General features: G+C 66.9%; 1 protein-coding gene across 1 annotated transcript in view; it reads left to right on the forward strand.

Moving 5' to 3' along the window:
• The window catches only part of JPH3 (junctophilin 3), a 64,581-nt gene that overhangs the window by 37,857 nt on the left and 4,277 nt on the right, over positions 1-22,447 (forward strand). Inside the window, exons 3-4 of the mRNA XM_012735730.3 lie at positions 16,090-16,214; positions 19,373-20,274. Coding sequence (XP_012591184.2) covers positions 16,090-16,214; positions 19,373-20,274 — 1,027 coding nt within the window. The remainder of the gene's footprint in view (positions 1-16,089; positions 16,215-19,372; positions 20,275-22,447) is intronic.

The following is a 22,447-nucleotide window of genomic DNA, read 5'->3' on the forward strand; positions in this document are numbered from 1 at the left end:
CTGGCTGTCTTGTGAGCTTCTCTGTGTGTGAGGCCTCGACCGGGCTTGCAGACCACAGGTGGCAAGTTCTTGGCACTGGGGTGGGGCAGACACAGCTAGGTGGTGCCGCACTCGGAATCTTCTGTGGGCACGGTGGGAGGTGTGGCCCCAGGTGCCCAGGACGCAGTGGCCCAGGTGGGGCTGGAACTCGTCACTCCGGCTCCTCCCCTTGGCACCCCCAGACCCAGCCCAGATGCTGGGACCCCCGTTGCTGATGTGGGTGTGGCGTCTGGCATCCTCGAAATGCCATGTGAACACAGCATCTCACCTGGATGGACGGGAAGGACTCAGAGCACAAAACCTGGGACAAGGCCAGCACAGAAGACCAGGCGCGGTGGCTCACGCCTGCAATCCTGGCACTCTGGGAGGGCGGATCGCTCGAGGTCAGGAGTTTGAGACCAGCCTGAGCAAGAGCGAGACCCCGTCTCTACTAAAAAATAGAAATAAATTAATTGGCCAACTAAAAATATGGACATAAAAATTAGCCGGGCATGGTGGCGCATGCCTGCAGTCCCAGCTACTCGGGAGGTTGAGGCAGGAGGATCGCTTGAGCCCAGGAGTTTGAGGTTGCTTTGAGCTAGGCTGACGCTACGGCATTCACTTTGTTGCCTGGTCAACAAAGCAAGACTCTGTCTCAAAAGAAAAAAAAATGTTTTCTTGTTAAAATTATGAAATAACATAACCTTGTAAAATATACATGTATCAGAAAACCCAATCAGATCCGTGCAGTGTCGCCGGGTGCCGCGGCAGGCTGCCCTCCCCCTTAGCAGCAACTGCGGTGTTTTCAGACTTCCCGGTGCGTGTGCACATGTGTGCGTGCCGCACTCGTGTGATTTCCTTTCACGGGAACGGGATGGCGCTGCGCTCGCTGCTTGTGGCTGCTCCTCCCCCTCCCTGGTGCTGAGGTCACCATCCCACGTGGGGTCCCGGGGCCGCGAGTTCCCTTCCAGCTCGGCGGATCTGGACGGAGCGGACGCCCTGGACGCGCCACGTTGCTCTGGCCCTTACACGGGGCATTTCGCATCCGTCAGACCTAGCGGGGACTGTCCTCATCCTGCCGCCTTGGCCCCCGCGCGGGCACTTCTGCCCCGTGAGCTCCTGGAGCAGGTGGTGTTGGTGACTGACAGGTGTGTGCACGTGAGGCTGGGGGCGGGTGCTGCCTCCTCCCTGGCTCTCCCGGGCCGCAGGAGGAGGGGCGGTGGCCTGGACCGAGTGCCGCGTCGCTGGGGGGCTTCTACCCGTGGGAGGCTGAACAAGGGTCTCCAGAGACGTCCACGTCTACTCCTGGAGCCACGGGACACGGCCTGGTGTGGCCAGAGAGTCTTTGCAGACGAGGCATGTCGAGGACCTCAGGGTGGTGTGACATTCCCCGGGCCGCGCAGGGGGCCAGGTGTGACCACAGGAGGCCCCTGCACACGGAGGCAGGTGGCTCCGAGTCGGGGGAGATGGGACCCCGGAAGCAGAGGGTGCTGTGAAGGCGGAGGGAGGGCTGGGCGCCCGGGGACACGGAAGCTGCTAGAAGCTGGAAAAGGCGGGAAACAGATTCTCCCCGAAGGAGCTCCAGAAGGAGCCATCGCTGCCCTCGTTGAGGTTCCGGCTCATCTGGGACGCGTGTCCGGCCCAGCTCTGGGAGGATGAACGTGTGGTGTCCGTGGTCACTTGTCATAGCTGCCCCAGGACACTCAGACGCTGGGCGTTCCGGCTGAGGGCAGGTCTGTCGCCTCTGGTGTCCCGGTCTCTACGGCAGGTGTCCCGGCCCCTCCTGCCCCCGCCGGGCTGGCGGCACTTCCAGGTCCCGCGGCGCCGGCTGTCTCCGTGCAGGGAACGGTGGCTTCCTGCCTCCGTGGGAGGCCGGCCTCATGCGGGCAGTGGCCTCCTGCCGGGTGCTGGCCCATCTGTTCGGCCCCGGCCGCCCAGCGTGACGGGAAGCCGGCCGGGAAGGGGAGCCAGGGACGCGTGTTGGACTCCCTGGGAAACGGCCAGGTCCAGGGCCAGGCCGGGGGGGGGGGGACTTGGGGGGCCGCCGGGGGGCTGGTTGTCATTCGGGGGTCTCGCTGCCTCTGGGGCTGAGCCCACAGACTCTTGGGTTCCTAGGAAATCTTGACCTCGGGCCTGTGTCCGGTGTCTTTCGGGAACTTCCCAGGGGCTGGCAGACACGGGGACTTGGGGAGCAGCCAGCTCGGGTCCTCACCTCGGGTCCTCCCTCCTGGGGTGTCACCATGCCTGAGGGGTCAGGGTGACGCTGTCAGGGGCGACTGGGGTGTCACGTGGGGGTCAGTCCAGCCTCCGCAGAGGGTGCAGTGAGGAGGGGACAAGGAGGCCTGTGTGCCCATGATGTGGCCTCTGCTTGGCTGTCCCAAGCGGGGCTGCGGGGGGGGGGGGCGGGTGTTGCTAGGAGACAGCGGAGCTCAGGCCTGGGTGTCCGGGGCGCTGGGGTCCCCATGCTCGGCGCCTCACGGGCGTCCACAGGGCCGGCCGGGGGGCAGGCAGTCGCGCTGACATGGGGCCTCTGCCGCTACTCCCGGAGAGCCATGGCATCGCCTCTCTGGGCCTCGGTTTCCCTGTCTGTCAAATGGGATGACAGCAGTACAGGTTCAGTGTCCCTTATCCAAAACGCCTGGGGTCAGAAGCGTCCTGGACTTCAGATTTATTTGGATCTTGAAATATTCACACAAACGTAGTGAGGCGTCCTGGGGTGGGATCCAGGTCGGGCGCAGAGTTCACTTACGTCTCGTACAGTCATTTCTGGAGCTCAGCGGGGCGTCCGTTCCTCACCGCCTGCAGCTTCCTGAGGCCCCAGCCCCCGGTGTCAGGCTGGGCCCCCGTCCCCAGTCCCCGGTGTCAGCGCTGGGCCCCCGTCCCCAGTCCCCCGGTGTCAGGCTGGGCCCCCGTCCCCAGCCCCCGGTGTCAGGCTGGGCCCCCGTCCCCAGTCCCCGGTGTCAGGCTGGGCCCCCGTCCCCAGACCCCGGTGTCAGGCTGGGCCCCCGTCCCCAGTCCCCGGTGCCAGGCTGGGCCCCAGTCCCCGGTGTCAGGCTGGGCCCCCGTCCCCAGTCCCCGGTGTCAGGCTGGGCCCCCGTCCCCAGTCCCCGGTGTCAGGCTGGGCCCCCGTCCCCAGCCCCCGGTGTCAGGCTGGGCCCCCGTCCCCAGCCCCCGGTGTCAGCGCTGGGCCCCCGTCCCCAGCCCCCGGTGTCAGCGCTGGGCCCCCGTCCCCAGCCCCCGGTGTCAGGCTGGGCCCCCGTCCCCAGCCCCCGGTGTCAGCGCTGGGTCCCGTCCCCAGTCCCCGGTGTCAGCCCTGGGCCCCCGTCCCCGGTCCCCAGTGTCAGGCTGGGCCCCCGTCCCCAGTCCCCGGTGTCAGCCCTGGGCCCCCGTCCCCAGTCCCCGGTGCCAGGCTGGGCCCCCGTCCCCAGCCCCCGGTGTCAGGCTGGGCCCCCGTCCCCAGTCCCCGGTGTCAGCCCTGGGCCCCCGTCCCCAGCCCCCGGTGTCAGGCTGGGCCCCCGTCCCCAGCCCCCGGTGTCAGGCTGGGCCCCCGTCCCCAGCCCCCGGTGTCAGGCTGGGCCCCCGTCCCCAGCCCCCGGTGTCAGCGCTGGGTCCCGTCCCCAGTCCCCGGTGTCAGCCCTGGGCCCCCGTCCCCAGCCCCCGGTGTCAGGCTGGGCCCCCGTCCCCAGCCCCCGGTGTCAGGCTGGGCCCCCGTCCCCAGCCCCCGGTGTCAGCGCTGGGTCCCGTCCCCAGTCCCCGGTGTCAGCCCTGGGCCCCCGTCCCCAGTCCCCAGTGTCAGGCTGGGCCCCCGTCCCCAGTCCCCGGTGTCAGCCCTGGGCCCCCGTCCCCAGTCCCCGGTGCCAGGCCTGGGCCCCCGTCCCCAGTCCCCGGTGCCAGGCTGGGCCCCCGTCCCCAGCCCCCGGTGCCAGGCTGGGCCCCCGTCCCCAGCCCCCGGTGCCAGGCTGGGCCCCCGTCCCCAGCCCCCGGTGCCAGGCTGGGCCCCCGACCCCAGCCCCCGGTGCCAGGCTGGGCCCCCGTCCCCAGCCCCCGGTGCCAGGCTGGGCCCCCGTCCCCAGCCCCCGGTGCCAGGCTGGGCCCCCGACCCCAGCCCCCGGTGCCAGGCTGGGCCCCCGTCCCCAGCCCCCGGTGTCAGCGCTGGGCCCCCGTCCCCAGTCCCCCGGTGTCAGCGCTGGGCCCCGGTCCCCAGTCCCCCAGTGTCAGGCTGGGCCCCCAGTCCCCAGTCCCCGGTGCCAGGCTGGGGCGTCCCCTCCTCCCTCCTGGGAGGGCCTGTGGTTCACGGGACCCGCCAGGCGAGCCCAGCACGGCCTCCCCACGCCCGGGTCCTCAGCTCGGCCACCCCAGCGGAGCCCCTTTGCCGGGGAAGGTGACGGGTTCACGGCTGGGGCCCGGGATGGACGTGGCGGCTCGGGGAGGCTGTGACTCCGCCAGGCGCCTTCTGGGGTGCCCTTCAAACCCGTGGATGGCAGCCACTCTCTTTAGTACGAGCCGGAGTTCTGGGCGGGGGATGCGGGGCCACACGCTTTGCTGGGGATCCCACGGGGGCCCTGACCTGGGGCTGAGCTCCCTCGAGCCTCCCGAGGCCCCTGGGGTCGTGGGGTGAGCCCCGCGTCACACACGGCGCCGAGACTAAGGCCGGGAGAGCCGCTCCCCGCGTTCCGCGTTCATCTGGCGTTGGGAAACCGGGGTCTGCGTCCTCGCTGGTGACCGCCGGGGTCGTGGGCCAGCACCGCCCTGTCAGGGCGCCGGGATGGGCGGTCAGACGCTGAGCCCCTGAAACTCCCTCCAGATCGGGGTCCACAGGCTCTTTCCACAGAGGCCCGGACGGTGCGCCGTGGGCTCTGCCGGCCCTGTGGTCTCGGCCACGTGCTTTTGCCCGTTTCTCTGCAAACCCTCGATAAAGCAAAGCTGCCCTAGTTCCAGGCCACGGCCGCGCTGGGCCCGCGCTGTGGCGTGCAGGCCCCGCCCCGGTGGACGCCCAGATGCCACCCGCACGTGCCAAGCCTCACGTCAGCCGTGCACGCGTGCCGTGGCCTCGGAAACGTGGCCGTTTGGCTTCCTCGACTTCCTCATTTGCTCCAGGGCCTGTGTCCGCTTCGTTTCCTGCCCCAGGTCCGTCTCCCCTCCCCTCCCCTCCCCCGAGCACCCTGGTCCTCTGGGAAGGTGTCCGGCTGCCGCCTCGGCCTGTCACCGGTCGGCCGTCCCGACCCAGCCGCTCGGTCTGGCGGTGATGGCCAGCGCCACGCGCAGGCAGTCATCAGCATGGCCGACCCTCGTGTCTTGTTCTGGTTTGTTCCGTCGAGGCCCGGCCCTTCCACGCGGGGCCTGGAGACGGTCCCCGGCTTGTGCCCTTCCCCTCCCGATCCCAGCCCCACGCGCGGGAAGTTCGTGCCCACCGTCAGCCTGAGCCCTGCGTCGAGCAGAAAGGTGACGGTGGCAGGGTCGCTCGGCAACAATCCTGCAGGTCCTGCGTCTGTCAGGACAACCACTACCAATGCCTCGGTTTCCTCTTTTGTGAAACGGAAGGAAATCTCCTGTTCTCGCTGAAACGAGCTGCTCCGGGCCCGAGTGGTGCCGGCTATGAGGTCCCGTCCCTCTCTCCGCGACGGGGCCGGCCCTGCCTCCCTGGGTGACTGTCGTCAGTCTCTTTCCCTCCCAGCTCTGACACGGTCAGAGACCAAAGAACCGGCTCCCAGGTGCCACCTCCCCCGGCCTCCCCCAGGGAAGACGAGAGGGACGTCCCCTGTGGAGCCACACTGGGACCCGGGCCCCACCCCTCGGCCGCCCGGGGGCAGAGCTCGGCATGGCTCCCCCTCCCGGTCCTCACTCCCGCCTGGGTCTGGTCTCGGGGGAGCGGCAGCCACGCCACAAACATCTCATTAGTGCTCCCCGGGGTCCCGTGGAGCCAGGCCCGCTGCGGCTGTCCTTGCAGAGCCGAGAACCAGCGAGAGATTCCTGCCGCCCTCTCCAGACGGCCCGCCTCCTGCCCTCCCTCCCGTCTCCTGCCAGACTGTCCCCGCCCCTGGCGACACGTCCTCTGCAGTGGGGTGCGGGGACCGCTGGCCGTGGGGCTGGGGTGCACCAAAGCCCCCCGGCTCCCCCTATGCTCCTGCGTGAGACTCCACCCCTCAGTGGGGTTGGGGACTCGACACGCGCCGCCCGCCTGTGGCCAGGGCTCCGCTCTGCTCCGTGCTGGGTTTCCACGTGGGAAGAGGGGGGTCGCAGGGTAGCGGCCAGAACCGTGCGGCAGGACCGTGTGCGGCCGCCTGGTTGGCGGGGCAGGGGGCTGGCCCTACTGGGAGCCAGGCTGGATCCGAGCAGAGAAGCAGGGAACGGACGACAACGGCAGGGACAGCTGCCCCGTGGGCACCCGGTGTGGGTTGATGCTTGGGCCCCTCCGCTTTGCGTTTGCGGGCGACCTGAGGCACAGAGGGGTTGCCGCCGCGTCCCGGCGTCTCATGGTAAGGGCCAGGCTGCCCAGTGGCCGTGGGCGCAGCCACGTCTCTGCTGCCGGCTCTGTGTCCTGCGGCTGCCACGGGGCCCCTTCCGTCCAGCCCTTCATGGAGCGGACGCGGAGGCAGGAACTCTCTGTGGTCCTGAGCCGGAATCCGCAGGGCCGCGGGACAGAGAGACAGAGTCACCGAGGCTGTAACTATCAAAAGGAGTTTTGTTGTCTAGCTCGAGCTAGGGTCCGAGCCTAAGAGCACCGGCTCTATGGCCTCTTGTTTGGGCGGGGACCCCCTCACCCCACCCCCGTGTGCGAGTGAGCCTTCAAACCTAAGCTGTTTACGCACTGATCACACGTCTGCCCCCTACAGCGATTGGTGGGCCCCCGCCGGTCATGCATCTGCTCAGCCTCTTACTTCATCCTGCCCCTGTTTGGCTCTAACCTGTTCCGGGTCCTAGCCGAGAGGCTCCGGTCTCAGCGTTTTGTTTTTTTGTTTTTCTTCTTCTTCTGCATCCCCTAATGCACCCATAATGCCCTGTGGTCAGCAAGCAAGCACTGAACAGAAGCTGAAAGACGGCACTCAGCCTAATAGCCCAGTATCTTACAGACGTACCCCTCCTCGGGGGCAGAGGGTGTGGGCAGGGTCCGAACTGGCCGGCGTGGGCCACTGTGGCACCCCCTTAGGCCAGCAGTGGGGACAGTGGCCCGTGGCGAGTCTGCCGGGGGCCCACAGCACGGCTGAGAACATTCCGGAACGATGGTGCCGCCGGCTGGAGGCTGCACAGCTGGCCGCTCTGGGGCCAGGGCCTCAGCACCCCCCGGTGCCTCCGTGCCTCCCCTGTGCAGTGGGGGGCCGCGGGCGGTCTCGTGGGCTCCTGCGAGAATTAAATCCTGTGCACAGAGCCCGCGCACGGTGGGAGTCCTGCAGACCGTGGCTCCGTTACTATCAGTGATTTTTATCCCGTGGTGGAGGAGGAACGTGGCCGTCTCGAGGTCTGTGTTCTCGCCACCTGGAGTCCGCCCCGGGGCTCTAACGTCAGGGCCGGCGACAGCGCCGGCTTGCGTGGGCCATGAGAGCCACGTGCACAGTCACGCGGGACGACCGCGGGCAGGACGGCCACGTCCCGTGGATGAAAGTGGCCTCACAGCTCGGTGGCGGGGACCGGGCTGCGCGTTAGCTGTCACCACCAGGGCCCCTCTCGAGTGGCCATCTGGGAAGAAAGTGACGTCGGGACCCTACCTCGTTCCTTACGCCAAGATAAGTCCCAGCTGGCCCAAAAGTTTAAGTGTAAAACTGGATATCGAGACTGGGTTCCTTTCTACATAAAATGTTCCTACAAATCAACAAGAAGAAGAAAAAAAACCTTCCAGTAACAGAAATGTAAGTTAAAACTACAGCAAGGGCCAGGCGCGGTGGCTCACGCCTGTAATCCTAGCTCTCTGGGAGGCCGAGGCGGGCGGATTGCTGGAGGTCAGGAGTTCAAAACCAGCCTGAGCAAGAGCAAGACCCCGTCTCTACTATAAATAGAAATTAATTGGCCAACTAATATATATATGTAAAAAATTAGCCGGGCATGGTGGCGCGTGCCTGTAGTCCCAGCTACTCGAGAGGCTGAGGCAGGAGGATCGCTTAAGCCAGGAGTTTGAGGTTGCTGTGAGCTAGGCTGACGCCACGGCACTCACTCTAGCCTGTGCAACAAAGCGAGACTCTGTCTCAAAAAACAAACAAACAAACAAAAAAAAACTACAGCAAGGCAAAAAGGCTGTTTCACGCACGTGTCGGCGTGGAAGAGAGGAAACTAACTGCTGATCTGTCGGCTTGGAGAAGACGCCGCCCCCGTGGCTCGGGGAAGCGGATCACCGCGGCCTCCCGGACGGCCCGTGGTTAATTCAGGCGATAGGAGTGTCGAAACCGCAGCTCTGACTCGCAGATTCTACTTCTGGAAGTCTATTCTGAAGACGGATCTGGGTGTGAGACATCAAACGCTCGAGGTCACCGCTGGACCGTGGTGTTTGACAGCAGGCGGCGGAAGCGGCCATCCCGGCTGTGGACGCAGGCAGACGCCACGGGTGTTGGCACGGCCACTAGAAAAGAAGCAAGCTCTGTGCGTGTTGGCACGGGACAATCTGTAACATACGGTGTCAGGTGAAGGGCGGGGCAAGGTGCAGAGCAGAGTGTGTGTGACGTGCTCAGGTCCCTACCGTGTGAGCATGCAGCAATGCGGGGCGGTCTCCACGCGGCGTCACGCCTGCACTTCTGAGACCTTAGCACGAGGCCCCGTTAGAAGGCCGGGCTGGGCAGGGCCTGGGAATCTGCATTTCCGGTGGCCCCGTGCGGGAGCCAGGCTGGGGTGGTCCTCCGCGGAAGGTGCCTTGGCCCCCCTGCTGGCGTCTTCCCCTTCCCTCTGTCAGCCGTGACCCCGTTCCGGTGGCCCGGCCCACAGGACCCCCTGGAGAGGTCCCAGCTGCCCCTACAGAGGGTCACCCAGAGCGGCACACCTGGGTAGGAAGCCCCACACGCTCCCCAAGGCGCCTGACTGGGAAACAGCGCGTCCCGGCTGAGCCGTGCTCGCAGCCGCCCTGCCGGACGGCTCTGGCCTGCTCCTGCGGGGCTGGGGCGGCAGAGCCGGAGGCGGGGCTGGCCAGCTGCCACTCCAGGGCCCTGGAGGGAGGGTCTGGGTCCCTAAGATCGGGGCTCCAGGACAGCCTGTGGCATCCTGTCGTCACACGGGCAGAACAGGGGCTGGCATCGGCCAGACTGGGTTCAGGTGCCAGCCTCAGTTTCCCTGGCTGCACGCCAGGAGTGACATGGTTCCTCCCCGAGGGCTGGGCGCCGGCACAGTGCCTGGGACATGGGGCACCTAGTGTCTCGCTGCCTGTCGGGGGTGAGGACGGGCGGGAGTGGCTCGCACGGGGTGGTGGCCGGGGCCTGGCACCGAGCCGGCCGAGCCCGGGCAGCAGGGCTGGGAACCCCGGCTCCCGCCCTTCGAGGGCAGCCAGCAGCCCAGCCTCTGGGGCTGGGTCCTCCTCGGCCGTCTGTGGGCTGGGGGCCGCCGCACGCCTGGCACTGGGCCTGGGTCCCTCCCAGCCAGCCGCCTCCCTTGAAGAGGCGGGTTGCCGTGGCGACGGCAACCAGGGAAGAGGAGCTGGCTCCGGGCGCGCTGTTTCCCCGCACGTGGGCCTGGCCGCCGCTGGCAGGGGTGATGGCGGTTCTCTTCCTTCACCCCGAGGTTCAGATCAGTCCAGGCCAGGCGCACTCCTCAAACTACGGCCCACGGGCCTCCCGTGGGTGTTTTTGCCCATTTTGTTTTCTTTACTTCAAAATAAGATATGTGCAGTGTGCATAGGAATTTGTTCATAGTTTTTTTTTTTTAACTATAGCCTGGCCCCCCAATGGTCTGAGGGACAGTGAACTGGCACCCTGTTTATTTTTTATTTATTTACTTATTTTTTTGAGACAGAGTCTCTCGCTCTGTTGCCCGGGCTAGAGTGAGTGCCGTGGCGTCAGCCTAGCTCACGGCAACCTCAAACTCCTGGGCTCAAGCAATCCTGCTGCCTCAGCCTCCCGAGTAGCTGGGACTACAGGCATGCGCCACCATGCCTGGCTACGGCCCCCTGTTTAAAAACTTTGAGGACCCCTGGTCCAGGCCCCGGTGCCACCGGGTTAGGGGATCGGCTGGAACGGGAGGACCGTTGCTGCCACAGCTGGGAGCTGACGGGGCTGTCACCCCCTGCTGGGGGCGGGTGGAGGGGACCTCCTGGGAAGCCACGGCGTGTCCCCGCGTACTCACGGCCGTTTCTGCGGATCCGTGTGTGTTGAGACACGTTAGTGCCGGGCTGGGAGGCAGCTCCACGGCGGGTGTTTAATAACATGAGACCCAGGGGTGGCTGCGCCGCGGGCTGCTGTCGGGGGAGGGGACCGTGCACACGCGTGCGAGGCCCGTGGTGTGTGTTTCCCCTGAATTCTGCCTCTCGTCTGCCGGCTTTTCTTCGCGGGCACGACTGTCACCCGGTCACTCTGCCCCACGGTGCCGTGTGCCCCGCGGGGTCAGGCCGAGTGCCCTCCTGCGGCCTGGGCAGACCAGCCTGCCCGAGCCCGTTTCCCGCCTGAGCAACGGTGACTGCTTCCGCACCAGGTGTGGCCCACGGGAGCCGAGCGTGGGGGAAGCAGCTGCCGTGGTTGTGACTGGGGCCACCAAGGAGGCGCCAGGAAATGGGCGGGGGGTGGTCGGGGCACGCTGGGAGTGGGGTCAGCCCCGCTCTTTTGAGGCTGGGGGTGAGGCCGGCCGGGTCCTCCTCCTCCAGCCGTCCCCAGCCCAGACGGCGGCAGGCCTGGGCCGAATGGTGGCCCCAGAGACGTCCACCCAGGACCTGGGAAAAGGGTCTTTGCAGATGCCTGGAGGTGACATCCTGGGTTACCTGGGGGCCCCGAGTCACCACCAAGCGTCCCCAGAACGGGAGAGGAGAGGAGACGCAGGGAGATGGCCATGTGATGACGGTGCAGGCTGCAGTGACGTTGGCCACCACAGGGGCCAGCAGCCCCGGGCTGGGAGAGGCAGGAAGGACCCTCCCCTGGGGCCCCCGGAGGGAGTGTGGCCCTGCCACGCCTCGGTTTGGGACCTGCCGCCTGGGCTCGTGGAGAGGATTTCTGCTGTCAGGTCACCTGGTCGGGGTCATTTGTCACAGCGGGCTCAGGAGGCTGACACCGTCTCCCCCGAGACTGACTGTGGCACCCGTGGCCCGAGGAGAGGGGCCTGGGCCGCGGGCCACACCTGTCTCTCTCCAGGCCCTCGGGAGAAATGTCACCCGTGAGCCGCCCTGGCAGGAAGGAGTTTGGGGACACAGGCCCTGCGAGGGCCACACGGGATCCTGGCGGTGGGGGTGGCGGCTCAGGCCCGGGACTGGCCACGTCCACATCTGAAAGGCCTGTGGGGACGTCAGCTGCTCTGTCGACCTGGACGTAGAATTTCTGTCTCCCTGGGGCGGTGGCCGGCCAGCTGTCCTACTGCCTGGTGGTGACGGGGACCAGATTGTCAGGGGTCCCGGTGGCTGGCCGGGGTGGCTGCTGGGCCGGGGTCAGTTTCACCCAGAGGGCAGGGCTGGGGCTGCTTTGAGTCGGACCCCAGACACGCAGAGCTGGGGACCGGGCGGGGCCAGACCACCTGTGCTGCCAGGACGGCCCTGTGCCTGGGGTTCCTCAGTGGTCAGGTGGTCGGGGCCATGACGGTGCACCCTGACAGCTGGCTGGTGCCCCGTGTCACTGTCACTCTAGGTGTGTGGAAGGCCCCAGGCAAGAGGGTGGGCAGCAATTCCAGGCTCCCCCAGCCTGGCTTGGACGCCCTTTCTTGCCGGAACCCTCCGCGGTCAGGGCTGTAGCTGTCCCGCAGGTGCCTGCTGCTTCACCCCCCCCCATGTGCTCTGTCCACCCCGCACAAGGCTCCTCTTTGATGACATCCAGGCCAGCCCCAGCCCCCGAGTCCTACCTGCCCTGGGCTGGATGGGGCTCTGGGCTGCACTCTGGGCTGGGGGGGGGGCTGGTGCGGCAGCTGCGTGTCGTGAGGACCTCGGATCTGGGTCCTGTGTCTGGTGGACCCGTCATCGAGGACCCGGCTGCAGGGCAGGCGGGGAGCTGTCAGCTGTGTGTAAAGTCACGCTCTGGGCGGGAGGGTTCTCTGCGGCAGGAATACGCGGCCGGCCGGCGTACTCCCGGCAGGCAGGGAGAGCCGTGGGGCACTGGGGGTGGGGGCACTGGGAGGGGACGGGGCTGCGAGTGAGCCAGCAGAGGGGGTGGTCAGGACGGGCTGTGGCCAGGGAACAGGACCCTGGTGTTTCCACCTTGAGCACAGCGGTTCTCAAAGTGGGGTCCCTGCGGCAGCCGCTCACCCAGGCGTGAGCAGTGTGGCTCTCACCCGCCCGGGACCTGTGGCGTCAGGCGGGGGCGGGTCAGGCCGTGTGGGTCGTCCTGTCCTGCAAAGACCCTATTTCCAAATACAGTCACGTCCCCGGGTTCTGGACGGACGCTGTTTTGGGGGACACCAGTCCATCCTGTGAGGGTGCTCTGAGTGGAGCCGTCCTGCCCCACCCGCCCCTGCGTCAGCCCGACGACCGGCAGGGTGGAGGTCGGGGGGTGCTCGTGAATCCCGCTGGGGGGCCCAGGCCGCCTGCTGTCAGCAGCAGCTGAGGTGCGGGGGATTTTCTCACCCCTCTGGGTCGCTGAGCTGGTGGTCGTGGGACCCCCGAGCGCAGGGCCCAGCCGGCGAGAGCATGCTGCATGTCTGCAAGACCGTGTTGGAGAAGCAACGTGGCGGGGCCCCTGGCGAGTGGGCGTCGGGCACGGGACCGTCCCCCGAGGGCTCGGACACCCTCCCCACCCCGTGCCTCTGTGCCAGGTGCCGCAGGTGTGGGCGGCAGGCAGCCGGCTGGGATCCTCGCCCATCGGAGTCCCGGCCCCCGGCCAGGCCCGAGAGTCTCGTCCACAACGAACCTTCACGCCATGCTTGGGGGCGGGGGGGCTCTACTCTTCCACGCACTTGTCCCAACTCGCTTTATTTTAGGGCTGGCACAGCGCGTTCTTTTTATATACGTGTGAACGTGCATATGTAAACACACGCGTGATGTTGGTGAGTTGATGCTGGTGGTATTTTTACAAAGCAGAGATGTGGGAACCAAACAGTGGCCCCTGGGGGGGTCTCCTGCTCGCTGCCTGGCGCCTGCGTCCGTGCGCGGCATGGCTGGGGTCCGGGCGGTGCGAGGCCCCGTCCTTGCCCGGGGCTTGAGGCAGGGATGCGGTCGTGAACAGTCGCCCATCACGGGAGAGCCAGGGGCACGCCGAGACGACAGCCGCGGGAGGCGTCACCGGGGCAGCTGACGTCCCCTTCTTGCCTCGGCGTTCGGGAGCTGGGAGCCCGCTTGGCCTCGCGTCCAGGCTGGCTCTGGGGCAGGGACTGGGGATGCCCCGGCGGGGTCCGGCGGCGCCGTCCCGCCGAGCTCCCGTCTCCGTCCGGGGCCAGCTGCGTTCGGACTTGTGCGTCTTACGTTTGGGGCATCGACTGTCCCCACGGAAGCTGACGAGAGCCGTGCACTCTGCTCGGGAGTTGGGGGGACCAGGGAGAGGACTTGAGTGGAGTTTGGGGGCCCCCTGGTCGGACCCGCGCAGGACGGGGCTCTGGTGTCCACGCTGGGCAGGTCTGGGCGATGCCGCTGTCCGGGCACAGAGGCCGAGCAGGGCGTGGGACGAGTGGCCGTGGCCTTTCCTTTGGGCGCTGGGAGGGAGGGGGCTTCCCACGTGGCCCCGGGGCTTCTGCAGCAGGGGGAGCTGGCGCGGTGTGATGGGCCCCGTGCAGCAGACGACCCCCGAGGTCGTTGCCCTCTCCTGCTGGGTGGTCCCAGGATGCTGGTCAGATGTGCCGCGGCTCCGCCTGGGCCGGCAGACGCGGTTCTTTCATCTTGGCTGTCGTGGTGCCGCTGACGCCTCCCGTGGCACCTCCCGCCTCTGACCAGACACCAGCCGGGGCCGGGGACAGGAAAACCCAGATGCTTTTCCCGTAAACTCCCGGCCGAGACGTGCAGGGCCCGCCAGGCTGGGACTCGAGGGAGAGACCTGCTCCGGGGCTGGGACCAGCCCGAGGCCTGGGCGATGACTTGTCGATTGATTTTTTAATTTTATTTTAGCGTTACGGGGGTACAAGTGTTAAGGTTACATATATGGCCCATGTCCCCCTACCCCCTTGAGTCAGAGCTTCAAGCGTGTCCATCCCCCACATGTTGCACATCCTACTCTTGTGGTTGTATATACCCATCCTCTCCCTTCCTCCCACCCTCCCGACACCCGATAAATGTTACTTGTTTATGTCCACTTAGGTGTTGATCCGTTACTACCAGTTGGCTGGTGAGTACATGTGGTGCTGGTTTGTCCATTCTTGGGATACTTAGTAGAATGGGTTCCAGCTCTAGCCAGGAATATATAAGAGGTGCTATAGCACCATTGTTTCTTAAAGTTGAGTAGTGCCCCATGGTATCCATATGCCACATTTTATTAATCCACTCATGAATTGATGGGCACTTGGGTTGTTTCCACAGCTTTGCGACTGTGAACTGTGCTGCTGTAAACATTCAAGTGCAGGTGTTTTTTTGTTAATTGATTTTTTTACCAATAGCAGGTCGAGCGTTGACTGGTGCTTTATTAACGGGTCTGTCTCCAGGGCGCCCCTGCCCCTGGTGTGTCATGCAGAATACAAGCAGCGGGTTCCTGAGGAATCTTCTAGAAGGTGTGGTGCGCGTGCTCCCGTGCGACGCGGGGTTGCAGCTGTGCCAGTCGTCTTTTCTCAGTTCCCAGAACGTGGAGCCAGGGGAGGGAGAGGAGTCCCGCGGTGCCGGGTTCCCGTGCGTGTTCTCCCGGGTGGCCGGGCGGGGCCTGCTGCCGGGAGCCGCGGTGGGTGAGGCGCAGGAGCGCTGGGGCAGCGAGCGCGGGAGGAGACCTGGAGACCTTGACGCGTCCTCCCTTTCCTGACGCGCGTCTGTGGCTACGGCACGTGTCACCGTGTCCGTGTAAAAGTCAGAGCTGTGGCCTTCTAGCAGAAGCGTTCCCAGTGAGCAGGGCGGGATTGTGGGGAGAGAAAACCCCGTCCTTCCTGGGAAGTGTGGGGTGTCCAGGCCTAGCCCGCAGGCTTTGAGCAATGGGCATCGCGGGGCGCCCAGGCTGCAGCGTGGGAGGCTGGGTGCCCGCGTCCTGCCGGGACGGCGGGGGGGGGGGGGGGGGGGGGGGACACTAGCGTCACGTGCAATGGGGCCCTGGGGAGCCACCTGCCCCTTCTCCACGGCGCCATCTGCAGACCACACTCCAGATCTGCCGGTGCCTGGGTCTTGGACTTGCAGCCTCTGGAACCGGATGGGCCACCAGCGCGGTGGGCGTTTTGTTACGGTGACAGACGGGTCCGGGGACCTTGAGCAGGAGACCTCTGAGGGAGAGTCCGCCCTCTGTCTCGGGGCATTGGTCACTGTGCCTCGGTTTCCCGTGTTGGGGCAGCGGCGCCCACAGCCACCGGCAGGGCCCCTGGAGCCCAAACGCCGGGTAGGAAGGAACGCGGGCACAGGCAGAGGTGAGGACAGTTCTGGTGCTGTTCTGCCGGGCGCCGCCAGGCCCTTGCTCTATGGAGGGAGGCGGGGCTCTCGCGGGACTCGCTGGGACAGGCACGCGCACGGCAGCAGGGGCCACGCGCCCTTGTTCCACCCGTGGACGTCGGTATCGTGTCTGCCGGGGCAGGGAACCGCCCAGACCCGGGCCCCAGCCCATGTGGCTGGGGCGGCCATCCTGAAGCACAGACGCAGGTGGCGGCCCCGTCACCCTGTCCACCCTGGGGCTGGCGTCATCTGGTGTGGCTCCCTGGGCACCCGTGTGGGACGTTTCTTGGTAACAAGGACAAACACACTCTGAGCCTGTCGCACTGGCCGGGACCCGGTGAGCTCAGATCGGTGAGTGAACGGAGAGTCCAGAGGTCGGGGACAGGCTCGAGGGCAGGTCCCCGTCCCAGCCCGCCCTGCGTGGGGGCCGGCGTGGGCCCCCAGCCCCCCTCGTGGCCATCCCCTCACCTCCTCCCCGTCTCCCGCAGGACCTCGCACTCGCGGGCCAAGGCCGAGGCGGCCCTCACGGCGGCTCAGAAAGCGCAGGAGGAGGCGCGGATCGCCAGGATCACTGCCAAAGAGTTCTCGCCTTCCTTCCAGCACCGGGAAAACGGTGAGTCCCGCAGCGGCGGCCGCGCTGGCGTCCGGGCGGGGGTGGGGATGGGCTCGGGCGGAGCCTGCCTGGAAGCCGCCACCTGGCCTCGTGTCTGTTTCTCTCTGGCGAAGGTACGTGTCTGTGCTGGGTCTTGGCACACGCGTGTTGGGATGCACATGAGTGTCGGTGCCTCCCCCCACGTTCCTGTAGCTGCGTGTCCCTGTGTGCACACGGGTGGCCACTGTCACTCGCTGTCGGCACCCGCCTGCTCAGCCCATGCTGTCTCCCCACGTTCCTCTAGAGGTGTTCTGGAGCCTTCGGTGATGAGGGACCTACCTTTCTCGGCTCAGTCCAGCATGGCGGCCAGTAGCCGCGTGTGACTGCGGGACCGAGTCCTGAGTCTTACTCAATCTCGACTAACCTACATCTCACCTGCCCTGGCTGGGCTTGCAGAATGCAAGTGGGGACAAAACAGGACGTGACATGCTGCTCCCAGGGTCACACAGGCTCAGCCCTGCATGCCACCAACTGATTCCATTGCCTGGGGCCCGTCTCAGTTTCCCCATCTGTAAAGGAAGGGGGCAAGAGGATATCTAAGGCTCCCTACCGTGCTGAGTGGTGGCCCAGGAGAAGCAAGTGTGTCCACAGGACGCTGGAATGTGACCCCGTTTGGAAGAGAGTCTGTGCAGGTGTGGGTAAGGTACACACCTCGACACGAGACCCTCTTGGATGAGGCTGAGCCCTGAATTCAACGAGAAGACAGAGGCCAGTGACAAGGCCACAAGCCAGGGGCCCAGCCCCGCTGACACCCGGATCTCAGCTGCGCTGGCCCTGGTTGTGTGGGAAGCCCCCAGCGTGTGGTGCTTCATTGCTTCAGCCCTGGAACCCAGGGCGGAGACTCGGGCGTCGGGGAATGTCCGTCCAGGGCTGCGTTCCTGCCCCCTCGTCCCAGCCTGTCCATCCCTGGACCCGGTTCACTCCGAGCATCGCTGGCTCCCGTGGCTGACACTGCCTGTGGCCCGGCCACTGCAGAGAGAGCCTGGTCGAGCGTTTGTCAGCTCGGCGGTGGCGTGAGACGCGTTCTGCGGCTTGTCTTCCCGACATCTGGGGCCTTTCCTGTCTCCACCTGGAGAGTGTTATAAAGACCAGCGTTCCCAGACCAGGGACTGTGGGGACGTCTCGACCAGACCGTCGTTGGGGCGGGCCAGGCACCCTCTGTCTCACTTGGTCCTCGTGGAGCCGGTGTCCCCTCCTGACAAGGCAACAAAACCGAGCCTCCGGCTGCGGATGGAACGTAGAATTGAGATTTAAAACGAGGCCCAGCTCTGAGGCTCGTGCCACACCTGCCTCGAATGGCAAACCACGGAAGTGCTTCAGCTGGGGGTGAGCTGCCCGCCTCCGGCGTCTTGGCCCACTGCTGCCGGCTGCAACCCCTGCCCGGGAGCTCAGCTTGGTCGAGACTCTGCCTGCGGCCACGTGGCTTTGATGGTGGGACCAGGACAGAGCCTGGCGTCTGCCCCACCCTGCTGGGGCAGCGTCCAGCACCCGGTCACTTGTGCTGCCGCCCCCACCCCTCGGAGCCCAGGAGACCCGAGTGGCCGTGGACCCAGGACACTGACGGGACGGAGGCGCTGGATTGAGCTGTGCGCGCCCTCGCTCTGCCCTGCGCCCTCACGGTGATGCTCCCAGAACTCGCCTCGCCGAGAGCCCCTCCCCGCTGGCCTGGGTCTTGGGAACCAGCAAGAGGCCCCAGCTCCCTCCAGGCCGTGGGGCTGCTGGGCCAGCCGGGCCTGGTGCCAGGGCTGCAGCGTGTGGAAGGGTTGCTGGGGACCCCCGCAGGGCCTGGAGTCGGGGCCAGGAGGCAGGTATGGCGTGATAGGCCTGGGTGTGTGGGTCTCACGTGGTCTCGAGTGCACCTTCCTGGCCTCTCCCCTCTGTGAAGGGGGGACCCACGACAGCCTGGATCTGCATCTGGGGCGTGACCACAGAGCACCAGCCTGGCCCCCGCCCCCACAGGACAGAGGGACGCAGACTCGGGGCAGAGTTACCCCACCCCAGGCTCCAGCCGTGTTCTGCTCAAGGCTGCACCTTAAGGCCACCAGAGGGAGCAGGGAGTGACGGTGTGCTTCGGATCTGAGCGGTGGGCGTCTTGGAGGCCCGTGCCAGCCTGTCTGGTTTCCAGCCATGTGCAGGGAACTGTGTCTCCCCAACCCGCACCCGCCCGGAGGCCCAGGGTAGGAGGGTGGGCAGGTGTTAGAAACTCCTGGAGGACAGTGGCTCCGCTGTCCCGGCTGTTACCAGGAGGCAGCAGCCCTTGGGCAGGGCCCCGAGACCTCCGTCCTCAGGAAGAAGGCGACCAAGCGCCCAGGGACGTCTGTGGCATTTGGCTTGGGTGGGATGGGGGTGCAGGGGTTTGGGGGTTCTGATGTTCTGCTGCTGAGTGAGGACTGCACTTTGAGGTGACTATGTTGCTATGAAGGGACAGGAAGTGCCCTGTTCTTCCATTTGTCAGCCCAGCACCCGCTGCCCCTGCTGGCAGGGATTATGATCTCAGGTGTCGCTTTGGGTCTCCCTCCCTCTTGCAGGAGGCTCGTGGAGCCCAGAGATGTCTCAGTAGCTGGTCCCACTCTGCCACCCCTCCCTATCCAGGCCTCAGGGTCAGGGGCCACTGGGACCACCTCCAGACAGGGACGTGCCCTGCTGGCTGCAGAGCTGGGCCCTGCAGGGGGAGCCCAGCCCCAGGGCCGGGACTCCGAGGCGGGCGGGGCAGCCTCACTCCTGGCCGGCCCTGCACTGGCCAGGCTGTTCCTCCATGGCTGCCCCACCACCAAGATACGGTCTCCCGGGCGGGGGATGGCCCTGGCTCCAGGACCCCGCAGGTCAGCTGGTGCGAGATGCTTCCTCTCATCCTCGGGAGGGGCCCGAGGCCACACGGAGAGGCCGGGCCAGTGTCCTCGCTCACTAACCTGCGAGGTCCCTGCAGCCTGGGACCACGGCCAGGACCCTCAGTGTCCGTGGGGAGGGGCCGGGGTCCCCCAGACGGGCTTTGGGAGCCGCTGGCACCGGCCCCGCTTGAGGGCGCCGCGCTGCCCAGGCCTGCCTGTCGCCCTGGTCTGGCGTGACCCGCAGAACGTTCCGGTAACCCCACGCTCTGTCCTGTCTCTTCCTTCGCAAAGGGCTGGAGTACCAGAGACCGAAGCATCAGCTCTCCTGCGAGGACATCGAGGTGCTCTCCACGGGGACGCCCCTGCAGCAGGAGAGCCCCGAGCTGTACCGCAAAGGCACCACCCCTTCCGACCTGACCCCCGACGACAGCCCCCTGCAGAGCTTCCCCACCAGCCCCGCGGCCACGCCGCCGCCGGCCCCCGCCGCCTCCAGGAACAAGGTGGCCCACTTCTCCCGGCAGGTGTCTGTGGACGAGGAGCGCGGCGGGGACATCCTGATGCTTCTGGAGGCCCGGGGCGGGGACCACGCCCGCAACAGCTGGGGCGAGGAGAAGCCCGCGGGCCCCAGGGGCGTCCGCAGCGGCGCCCTGCGCAGCGGCCAGCCCGCGGATGACTTCCACTCCCGGGGCTCGGGCCACAAGCAGCCCGGGAACCCCAAGCCCCGGGAGAGGCGGACGGAGTCCTCGCCCCTGTTCTCCTGGACGTCCCCGCACCGGGCCGGCGGCCACAGCCCCGGGAGCGCCAAGCTGCTGCAGCTGGGCGAGGAGAAGCACAGCAACTACACGATGGAGATGCAGCCGCTGCGCAGGATGGACGCCTACGCGCAGGACGCGCACCCCCAGAAAAGACGCTACGGCAAGGGGGGCGCCGGCCGGGGCGCGGGGGAGGACCACCGCACCGAGGACCGGGGCTTCGGGGTGCAGAGACTGAGGTCGAAGGCCCAGAACAAGGAGAACTTCAGGCCGGCCCCCTCCGCGGAGCCCACGGTGCAGAAGCTGGAGAGCCTGCGGCTGGGCGGCAGGGCCGAGCCCCGGCTGCTGCGCTGGGACCTCACCTTCTCCCCGCCCCGCAAGTCCCTGCCGGTGGCCCTGGAGTCGGACGAGGAGACCGGGGACGAGCTCAAGGCCAGCACGGTGAGTGGGCAGCTGGCGGGCTGCATGGGCCCCAGGGTCCTGTCTCTGCGCCTCCTTGCTGATCGCTGACCGGGCCGCCCGTGCCTCTCCCCAGAAGTGGAGGCTGCACCCAGGCTCCGTCCTCTCAGGGAACAGCCGGATGGTTCCGGAAGCTCCCACGAAGGAGCCGGGCAGCAGGGACCCCCACCCCCACCTCAGCCCCCAGCCTGCTGCAGCCGCACACCCAGGGCGCCCTGTGCTAGGCAGCAGCCTGGGAGGTCACTGCTTTGGAGTGTCCTGGGGAGGAGCACAGAGGACCGGGAGCAGACAGCTCGGGTGGGGGCCGCAACCTCGGCTCATCATGCCCTGGTGGGCGGTGTTGGGGCTCGCTCACTCTCGACCCAAGTGAGACACTCGGCCTCACCCAGACACCTCCCACCTTAAATTCACTCCTCCCCGTGCGGGTTTGGAGGAAAGAACTGCACCCCCTGGGCCAGACCCAGCGCGCGCCTGAGGGGCCCGGGGCCTTGCCATGGGGCTGCTGCACCCAGAGGGGGCCTCCTGGGACTGACCTTTCACCCCAGGGCTTCTACCCTTATGCGCAGGATGCCCTGCTCACTCGGGGAAGGGCGGCAGGTGCCTGGGCTTCAGCTCTAAACAGAGATGCTGAGGGTGCCGAGGCCCGAGCAGGGCTCAGCGCGGAGGCCTGGTCTGCTGGGACCTGTGTTGGGGTTCCGCACTGATGCCTGGCACGGGGGGTCGGTGTCCTCCCTCCCTCTGTGACCCCCCCCAGGGGAGCTGGGGTGTCTTCCTCCAGTCTGCCCCACCCCAGGGCGGCTTCGTGCCCCTTGGACGGCCCGTTCCTGCCTCCGCGTGAAGCACTGCGCGCACGGGCGCCTGCGTTGCTGGTTCCTAAAATGCCTCCCCTCCCCCAAATGCTCGCCCACAGGGAGCACCCCACCCCCTGCCACCCCACCGTGCTCCTGCCGGGGGGACCAGAACGCCAGCTCTCGCTTACAACTGCATCCTCCCCATCCCAGCGCCGTGCGCGTGCGGGGTTATTTTAGGAACAGCCGCGATGGGCAGGGTGGGAGATGCGGGACGGGCTCTATATTTAGCCTGCTCAACGCGCTGGCGCTCTGGGTGCTGCTTCAGACGCAGCTCCCTGGGGTAGATGCCAGCCCTGGGTGTGCAGCGGCGGCAGGAGAACCAGGGGGCTGCGCTGGGGGCCTGTCCCTGCCTGGGGGGCGCCCTCCTCCCACCCCAGCACCACCTCCAGCCCCACCCTGAGCAGAAGCCACCTTTGGGGAGGTGGCCGGAAGGGTGCACTCTAGTGCCTGCCAGGGGGTTGCCCGGGGCCTGGGCTTATAGCGAGGGCCAGGCAGGGTCCCTGGGGCACTGCCCAGAACCACCTACGGGAGCCGGTTGCCCCAGTGCTTACCTTGGGCGACAGTGGCGTGGGGCAGTCCCCAGTCTGCCCTGGGCCGCCGTGGGGTCAGGGAGCCGTCCTCTGGCCTGTGACACTCCCCACTCCCTGGCCAGTGAGGTGCTGGGCATGGACGGCAGGTCACAGCAGGGTCAGGGCAGGAGCCCCCACATGCTTCGTGCTGCTGAGCTGGGGTCCTGCTGTCATCCGCCTCTCCCCTGAGCACATGGGGACAAGAGTCCCGCTGTGAAGGCGCAGGGGTGACTGAGCAGGACAGCCAGAGGGCCCGGTGAGGTCCCCTCAGGTAGGCACACACCTGGGTTCTCTCTCCGGTGCTGCCCGTAAGCGAACTCTGTGGCCCAGCGAGGTCCCCAGTGGTTCTCAGGCCTTGGTTTCCCCTCTGGTGAAATGACGCGTGTGACCTGAGGAGGGGTCACTGCAGTGGGGGGTGTGGAAGCCCCAGGTCACACTGGCTGTGTCCTCGTGCCTCTGCAGAGCATGAGCACTGCCCGGCCGGGCACAGGCAGACACCAGTGGGGCTGCAGGGGCTGTCTGGGGACCCTCCTCCCTCAGCTGAGTCCCGGGGGGACAGTTCAAAACTCCCTGTGCCTTCTGTTGAGCAGGCTTTGCTTTTTTCTTTTTTAAAGTATCTCCAGGGACCCGCTGGGCCAGGATGCACGCTGTGCAGGCAGCAGGGGCGCCCTGCACTCGGTGCAGAGCCAGCCCGGGCTGGAGGGGCGCGGGGCACAGGGACAGGCAGAGTAACTG

Source organism: Microcebus murinus, chromosome 20, assembly GCF_040939455.1.
Source record: "Microcebus murinus isolate Inina chromosome 20, M.murinus_Inina_mat1.0, whole genome shotgun sequence".
NCBI classification, from domain to species: Eukaryota; Metazoa; Chordata; class Mammalia; order Primates; family Cheirogaleidae; genus Microcebus; species Microcebus murinus.